Source organism: Grammomys surdaster, unplaced genomic scaffold, assembly GCF_004785775.1.
Source record: "Grammomys surdaster isolate TR1022 unplaced genomic scaffold, NIH_TR_1.0 135, whole genome shotgun sequence".
In the NCBI taxonomy this organism is placed as follows: domain Eukaryota; kingdom Metazoa; phylum Chordata; class Mammalia; order Rodentia; family Muridae; genus Grammomys; species Grammomys surdaster.
The window spans coordinates 4,887,935-4,896,959 of NW_021604593.1; the positions used below are offsets into that span (position 1 = coordinate 4,887,935).

At 45.1% G+C, this 9,025-nt stretch overlaps 1 protein-coding gene across 1 annotated transcript in view; it reads right to left on the reverse strand.

The window, feature by feature from the left end:
- Positions 1-8,764, reverse strand: part of Ercc3 (ERCC excision repair 3, TFIIH core complex helicase subunit) — a 28,313-nt gene extending 19,549 nt beyond the window's left edge. The window contains exons 1-8 of the mRNA XM_028762698.1: positions 8,666-8,764; positions 8,251-8,456; positions 6,250-6,486; positions 4,690-4,739; positions 3,999-4,134; positions 3,666-3,830; positions 2,898-3,102; positions 1,163-1,477 (exon numbers count right to left, since the gene is read on the reverse strand). Of these exons, the coding sequence (XP_028618531.1) occupies positions 1,163-1,477; positions 2,898-3,102; positions 3,666-3,830; positions 3,999-4,134; positions 4,690-4,739; positions 6,250-6,486; positions 8,251-8,456; positions 8,666-8,693 (1,342 nt within the window). The 5' untranslated portion in view covers positions 8,694-8,764. The remainder of the gene's footprint in view (positions 1-1,162; positions 1,478-2,897; positions 3,103-3,665; positions 3,831-3,998; positions 4,135-4,689; positions 4,740-6,249; positions 6,487-8,250; positions 8,457-8,665) is intronic.
- Positions 8,765-9,025: the final 261 nt, after the last annotated feature.

The window sequence follows — 9,025 nt, forward strand, 5'->3', positions numbered from 1 at the left end:
TAGCTGTGGACACTTGGCTGCCTTGAGTTGTCTGAGCATGTCACGTTCTTTGCCACCACAGGGCAGCACCAAGTCATTTTCCCTCCTCAAAGACATCCCATCTCTACCTGACCTTCTTTCTATGAACACCCCCAGTAACACTTCTAGTTATCCTCAGACATCTACAGACTCTGGAGGAGCTCTCATACAAGAAGACCCAAACAGTAGGCCCATTCTCACTGTTCTGTAAAAAGCACCTCTCTAAAGTAGAAGAATCTCTGCCTTAGTTCTTCCTTAGTCTCTCTTTTTCAAGGAAGAGCTGCCTAATTTGGCATGTTGACTCATACCTAATAGTCACAGTTAGGAGGCTGAGATGGAGGGACCATGTCAGCTTAGGAGTCTGACACCAGCCCGGGCAACACAATAAAATCACATCCCTCAAAATCAAAACAGTGTAACGTATACCACCAACAGAACCCAAAGAGAACCGTTTGTTTACACCACTATGCATCAGTAAAAGGAGTGTATCGCTGATGAATGTTAGGACACAGATGATCTGCTATGCAAAGTGAAATATGAATTGCTTCTTTTACATGAAAAATCCCAGAAAGGGTACATCTGGAGAGTCGGAAAGCAGCCCGGGGTTAAATGCAGAGGAAAATAAGGACTGACTACAAATAGAAATCAAAGAGATATTCTAAAAGTAGATCATGGTAAGGGTTGTACATCTCTAGGAATTTACTAAAACCTGGTGGATTATACTCTTCTAATGGGTGACTTTTGTGGCAGATAAATTATATCACTAAGGTAGTTTTTTTTTTAAAAAGATATGCCTTCAATTGGAAAAGTAGGATTTATATACTGACAACTCATATTCAGCTTCGTTTAAATATAACAGAATGTATCATCTAGGGTTACACAGTGATCTTGGCTCAGTTTCACAGGACCATAAAAATGGGTTAAGAGTTAAGTTTCAACAGTCACAAGATGTAGGAAGGCAGAAAATATCACTCTCTAGGCCAGTGTCTTCAAGTGCAGACTACCTCACAGTTCCATCCCACCATCCTTAATGATTACTTCAAAGCCTTGCTAGCCAGTGGGTAGGATGTACAGAAGCCACCTGCAACCCAACAGGCAGAAGTCAGCTTTAATCTACATAGCAGTCAGCCCCTGACCTCCTTACCTGGAATGGTGTGCACCTCGTCAAGGATCATGAGGCCCCACTCCTGGGTTTTGAGCCATTCCATGACTCTCTCAGCTTCCCAAGACCTTTTGGTGGTGTGGCCCAGCATAGAGTAAGTGCTAATGGCAATGGAACAGCCGATGGGCTTGTCCTTGGCATCTGAGGTGAAGCGGCAGATCTGGCTGTCATCAATGGTTGACCACATCTTAAACTGGGCTTTCCACTGCTCCACAGACACAGCCGAGTTGCCCAGGACCAGACAGCGCTTTCTGACGGTGCATGCAGCAGTCACCCCGACCAGGGACTTCCCAGCACCTACAAGCAACCAGATGGTCATGCTACCCAAAAGCAGGCTGAAACAAAGGTTAGGTATGTACGGAATGGCTCAATTGCACCAGAATGTAGGCAAAGTCCTCACACCTAGTGTGGGAGGCACTTACTGCTTCAGGTTGTTCTCCTCATAAAGAAATGACCCACTTGGCACACGTTTGTGAGAATAGAAACGGACATGTCGGCAGCTTCTTATATGTGTCTTACTTAAAATGGTGAAATGTTAGAACCAACAATGAAAAAGATAATCCTGCTACCATCATTTTAAAGAAGGCTGGAGCAAGGAGCATTTTGCCCATGGGCACACGGGCCCAGCATACACTCTAGGCAAGTGGCAGCTTCAAACTAACAGGACAACCAAGGCTTACATATGCACAAAGTGCTCCTGGCAAAGTCAGAGAAGATAAAATTCCTGCAGTTACTTTAGTATCACCTTCCCCTTGAAGACTAAGGTGAAAATAATCAAAGTGTTCAACAATCACCCTGCCCTCACTCTGACATGACCCTTAAAGCTTTATGAAGAGAACTCAAGGCAGAAGCCATCTCTGAAAACTGTCTGGGGTGGTGTTCCCAGATGAATCTGTTGTGGCTTTGAACCTAGCTAGACCTGATACCACTTGAAACTGTGAAGTCTGACAGAGAGATGTGCCCGAGTGTATACATGTACATGACTGTGTGTGTGTGTGTGTGTGTGTGTGTGTGTGTGTGCGCGCCCGCACACGCACGCACACATGCATGTACTGTCTTTCCCCAGTCTTGCCATCTAGAAACAAGCAACACTTCTGGGCTCAGCAGCCTCCAAATTCACACTTGTCACGCTGACGTCACAGAGAAGACTCTATGCTATACCCCCAGCAGCTCCCCATCAGCACTGCTGCCCCTCACACTGTGCTCCAATTTTCTTTGACCGCTCCATTATCAGGAAGAACCTTCATAGTTGTCTTAGCAGGGATATTTATAGTCATTCTCTACACAAGCTGAATAAGATCTGATCCCCACAGGGTCCAGACCAGTGCCTCTCAACCTGTGGGTTTCAACTCCTTTAGGGATTGAATGACCCTTTCACAGGGGTCACATAAGATCATCCTGAATATCATATTTACATTACAATTCATAACAGTAGCAAAACTACAGTTATGAAGTAGCAACAAAAATAAGTTTACGGTTGGGGGTCACTACAACATAACGAACTATATTAAAGGGTCACAGCATTAGGAAGGTTGAGGACCACTGGCCTAGACCAAGAGCTGCACAAAGCAAGCACTTCAATAAGCATCAGTCAAATCCTGAATGAGTAAGTGCCCTTGGCCATTTAAGGCAATGTGCTACAAGGGAAACACAGCAAACCAGGCAGAAGGCAGCCAGCAGACAAAGATGGAGGCTTCTTCACTCAAGCCTCACTTACCACAGGGAAGAACAATGACTCCTGAGCGCGCACGCCCATTCCCAAACATCTTACGCAGGCTCTTCTCCTGATAGGGTCTGAGCACAGCTGTGGGCTTCAGGTCAATGTTGATATCAGGGTTGAGAGAGTCATTCCGGAAGTCATATTCTGCCAACAGAGGGTACTCTAAGCAGATGCAGCGCTTCTGGAGCTCCTCAATCATTTCCTAGGAGCCGGCAGGAAGGATGCTTGGTAATCTCAACTCCAAAAGTGTCCAAGACAACATTCAAAAAGGCTTCATGATCAAAACCTGGAGCTTTATCTACATGTATACAATTTCAGATCTTGCTGGCTAACAACCAGGTTAGCACAGAAAAGCAGGACAAACTAGTAACACAGTCAAAATGAATTTTTGTTTAGTTAGTTGTTTTTTTTCTTGTTTTGGTTTTTGTGAGACAAGTCTCATTTATTCCAGGCCAACCTTAAATTCTCTGTGTAGTGGAGGATGACCCTGAACTGCTGACTCCTCCTGTCCTCAATCTTTCAGGGCTGTGATTCATACTACCACACCCAGTTTACACGATACTAAGGATTGAACCCAGGGAACCAAAATGGATCCTATGGAGAGCACCTTCCCAGGCCACAGGACTCTCAGGCCATAACTCCCCCAGGAGAATGTCATGGCTTACACTGGTAAGAACCAAACTAGAAATGTACAGGAATCCCTTTATCTCAGAGTAGAGGGTGCTGACACAAGGTGATACTGGTAACCAGGAAGCAGTCACTAACCTGCTTAACTTCAAAGGATACTGTCTGTGTCTCTTCCTCCTCCTCCTCATCCTTGTCCATTTGCTCATAAAAATCAAACAGGTCTTTGGGGATGTCAGACTTGGCCTGTGCATCTACCCCCTGAGAAGTAGAAGGCCCACCACTGCCTTCTGCCGTCTTAGAAATCTGTAAAAGACAGGAGCCCAGACTCTACACAATTGCACCTTGTCACCAACCATGAACGAAAGCTGTCAGGGGGCAGAAGCAGCAAGGCAGCGCCACTGTCAGTGCTGGGGTCCAGGAAAACCAAGGTCCTAAGTTCCCAGCCCCCAGGAAATCCAGGAGCTCACGCACAGCAGATTTGCTTGTAAAAGTCTCTGTGATGAGTTCGGTAGCCTCCCCCTCTGCGTTCCTCAAGCGACATTCCCGGATTACTGGGTCTTGAAGAAGATGCTGGATGACATCAGGGTGGGAACTTTCAACAAAGTACCTACAAGCAGGAGAGGAAGGAAGTCCCTACTGGCTAGCACATCATTTCCAGAACATTCTGCAACTGTAACTCAATTAGATAATCTGAACATTATAGCCTCACAATGACTCTTCCCAAACCTTTGTCAAGTCAGAGATAGGAGATATAGGCAAAGCTATAACGTGCTGAGGGTCAGAGGAAAGCCTCATTTTGAAGTTAAATCGGCATGTCAGCAGGAGTGAAAATAACCTTCCTTGTGAAATTCTCCTAAAATTGTTTGCAGCTGGGGAAGGAGTACAGTTAAGCTCAAAAGTCAGAAATGCTTATAGATTGAGTGTGATCACTGCAATTTTAACATTCTTCTTTAAAGCATCTTTATATAAAAATGGGTGGCGACCCCTACTGCTTGTATGCAGGCAATCATCACTGGAAATGTTACCTCCAGAATTCCTGATTATCAGCAGGAGGGACTCCTTTTCCTTCCCGTATTCCCTCAACATTCCATCTTTGTCTCAAGCAGAGTGTGAGCCTAGCCCTCCCCCGCCCTCCCTCCTAGCTGGCATGCACAGTACTCACCTGTTGTGCTTCAGAACCAGCTTGACTTTTCCATAGCTAACAGTGCACAGCTGCAAACAGAGGGAACACCAAGAGGCAGGCAAAGTCAGTGCTCGGAACATGCCAACTCCTACTGTTTTTCAGCACAACCAGATGAAGAGCCAAGTTTACTTTTGGAAAATGTCATGCACAGCCACAGCTGCTGAAAGGGAGCTTTTGTCCACTGACCTCCATATTTTAGGGATAAACCCCATCCTTTTGCCTAATTCATATGCCTCGCTTTTTGTTTACAAAACACTGTTTAAAATCTTAAAAAAACTTAAAAGTTCAAATATCATAAACGCTTATTTACACCTTCACACCAATGTTCTCATCTCCATGACTAAAGAACTCAGGACCACGAAGCTACATCCCTAACAACCAACACCTCTACTTTTAAATGTCGAGACAAGTTAGAAACTAACCAGCTAGCCTTGAACTTACAATCTTCCTCCCTATACATCTGGAACTAAGAGGCATGTGCCACCTTGCCAGAACAATGTAAGCCTCTTGGTGGCAGAGAATAAAGCTTAAATCCCCAATCAGCTGGAAGGGATCCAGTGGTTTAGATGTTCACCATAACTTGTTACTGAGATTTTGAGCTGCCCCTCAGAGCCCCAGAGCATTGCCAACACTACTACCATCCTTCAGATCATGTACCCCAAGGCTGGGCCAAGCCCTGGTGCTTTCTCCTTCAGCATCATTCTGCATCACAAGAACAGAGAACTCTGCAGAGCTCCAAAGCTTCTCTGGGAGCAGATGCTCATGGTACACTCTTCTGCTTCCAGACAGGAAATCTAATTTGGAGTTCTTTCAGATTAGCCAATAGTAACAAAAACTACTCTCCCGTCTTCTGTGAATAATATTCACCTATCTCCATGTGCTGTTCCCACAGAACTCTCTCCACTTCAACATTTCAAGTTTTGACCTGCCCTAATACACTTAACTTACCATGAATCTTAAGTAAGTATTTACCTTATACGGAGCTCACTTCCTGTAATAGCCAACCACCAAAATTCCACAATAAAAATTTATGTTCTCAGAGTTCTAACTGCTCAGAATCAGTGGACCAGGACCAGTTAATTCAGGTTGTGGTAATGTCTCCTGGCTAGCAGACAGTCACCTTCTCTCTACATAGTCCCATGAAGAAGGGACTTATGACAACTTTATAAGTACTAATAAAGACAAGTATTCTGGATTAGGAGATACTTATGACCTCATTTAATCTTACTAACCACAGGTATACTGGGGTTAAGATTTCAATATGTAAATGCAGTCTATGGCACCATCTATTTAGAGCTGATTTTCCAAGTAACCCTGGCCAAAATGGACCTGAATTTATTACTTCATGGCTAGGAGCAACTCACAGAAAGCATGGTCTCAGCCAGAATCATGGCTGGATCTAAAGCAGCAGCAGCTAAGCAAGAAGCTATTTTGCTATCACAGGGAATACAAATCAGACATTTTCATGGCAACATATAGTAAGTACCTGAGCACATCCCTGCCACATTATCAAAATAGTTATAGTTGCTAGCAACTCACCTTAATAAACTGGATAATTCCATCAGGAACTCCAGTCTTACTGAGCTTTCTGAGGTACTCAGTGATGTCACTGGTTTGCAGCCCAACACTGACAGCTGCATACAGGGAGTAGGCAGTTAGCTTGTATTCATGTACATGAGTAGGCCGGCACACTGGCTCTGCAATTGCCACCAGGAAGTCTTGGGCATATTTGTAAACTGGAGAGAAGGCTTCCAGGAAAATGTGGCCATCAGGAGCCTAAAAATAATCAAGTGAACATTGACAGGCAAGAATATCAATGAGACCACTCATAGTGTAGAGACCACTATGTTGCAAGATTTTTGATCACACTGTGAACCTGAGATTGTGTTATATACTGAAAAACTCTTTTTCTAGTTGTATAGTTCAGTCCTCAGCACACACCTTTAACCTCTCTGGCTGGAACATAGGCATGCCTTTAGTTCACACCTTTAATCCCAAACAATGAAGGTAAAGTTAGTTTGTTGAAGGAAACACCTATGTCTGAAAGTGATGTCAAACTGAGTGGCAGAAAATGTGACAAATCAGAGAAAGATCTGACAGGATAGGATATACCCAACTCTCAAAAAAGAAAGAAAGGGAAGCTACTTACAGGAGAGACAGACAGTAAAGGGAGGAAAGAGTACAGTTCAGGAAGACAGTACAAATTCATGGAGAGCAGGACAGCAGAGTTGAGAGGGAGAGTAGAGCAGCACAGAGAGGGAGAAGGAGGCAGTTTTACTGGGACAGTTAGAGAGAGACAGGTTACAGAGAGAGAACAAGCTAGACAAAGGTAAAGACAGAACAAGCCAGAGAATGAGAAGGAGCCAAAAGATTAAAACAGATTCCCTTAGTATGAGGCCACGCAGAGCAATTCAGGAAAAGCCAAGAGAAAAGCCAGATTGAACCAGTCAGCTTAAAGAGGAGTTTGAGCCAAAACACCTAGGTTGAACCAGCCAGCCAGAGCTCAGGAAGAACTAGAAAGGGTGAGCTTATTCAGCTGCAAGTCCCAGAGGTGGGAAAACATTCTAGGTTTAGACTAGATTGCACAGAGACTAGAAGCTTCCAGGACAAGGCCTAGGTTAGCAGACAGAGGCGGTAAGCCTCCCAGACAACAATTACATCAGGTGAAGAAAGGCTACTCTTACACCATTAGACTTTCATATCATTATCAAAAAGGGTGAGTTGTCCAATGCTAAGGATATTCTTGCAACCAATCCTTCAGGCAACTGCAGGGGTCCTGTTCCCATAATTAGATAGAGAAGAATAGGGAGAAAAAGGTTCGCAATGTTCCATATATAGAAATCTTCCCCAATGTATTATTCTCAAACTGCCTTTTGGCTAGAATGCAAATTGAGTACAGAACATTATGTACGTTAAGCCCAGCAAACTTAGCTACCACATACTATCTTCCATTAATTTGAAAAGGGGCTAAAAAGATGGATCAGTGGTTAACAGCACTGGCTGCCGTGGAGGAAACACAGGTTCCATTCCAAGCACCCACATCAGATAGCTCAAAACAGCTTGTAATTCCAGTTTTAGGGGATCTGACACCCTCTTCCGGCCTCCACTGGAAACAGATACACATGTATACATACAAAATGTTTAAAATCTTTCTTAAATTTAGTGGTTGGACTTACTGATTGACTGTATGTGGTGTATGTGTATGCTCATGAGTGCATGTATATCACAGCTCTAAAATGAAAGTCAGAGGACAGACACTTGCCAGAGTCGGGCAATTCTCCTCCTACCATGATGGCAAGAGCCTTTACCTCCTGAGTTATCTTAGTTGCCCATAATGCTATCAGGTAAACAGCATCTGCTGTCATGTGGTGGGCTAGGGTGAAATGGAGAACACCAGGTCACACCAGCTATTCCAGTGTGCACCTACGACAGCTGTCTCTCCCGGCTGCTTCAGAAAGGCAGCATTTCTCACTTTTGAATTTTGGAGGTGTAAGAATGTCCAAGACTTAGCTGCCGCCCAGACTTTTCGGCCATGCTTACCACCCAGAGGGGCCGGGAGGTATGGTCACCCTTTAGTGGCATCTGCTGCCTGTAGTCCTTTGCTCCATATTCATCCACTTTGGTGCTGGACTCGTCCACCTGTTTCCCGGCGGCTGAGGGCACCGCCTCCTGAGAATCGTTCCCAGGAACATCGTCTTCGTCTTCTTCTTCCTCTTCATACTGTCTCTTCTTGGATTTCTTCTTGTCTGCGACAGAAAACACAGAAGTGAGCCCAGCAGGATTCCAGGGTTCCCTCTTCACCACACAAAGAAACTTTTGGAAAGAGAATTCCTAAACGACCACCACCCGCATCCCGGCATCCGGCAAACACTTCCACCTGGCTAAGTTCCGCATCTCCCGGACCCAACAGACCGGAGAAAACCCTACGACAATGACAGTTACAAGTAGTCCTTACCGCGCTCCACTCGATCTCTTTTGCCCATAACAGCTCTAGAACCAGGCAGTCCCGCACACCACACCGCGTCTGCTCCGCAGGAGTTATTTTCAGATGAACTTCCGGTACGTGCCGGAAATATGGCCCCAGGTCGTCGGAAGTCCCGCCTCTGAAGTCTTAGACCGGAAGATCGGAACCACACAGCCGACCGAAGACTAGCTGCCTAGAGTGTGTACTTTCCGTTCTGCGAGTTTGTTTTGAGTTTTATGTAGTTGTAGGAGCCTTGAGCTTACTTGCCCAGGCTGGACAAGAACTCAAAGATCTGCTTCTACCTCCCTAGTGCTGAGACTCACCATGCCCTGCCTTCGCTCCGTTTTTGGT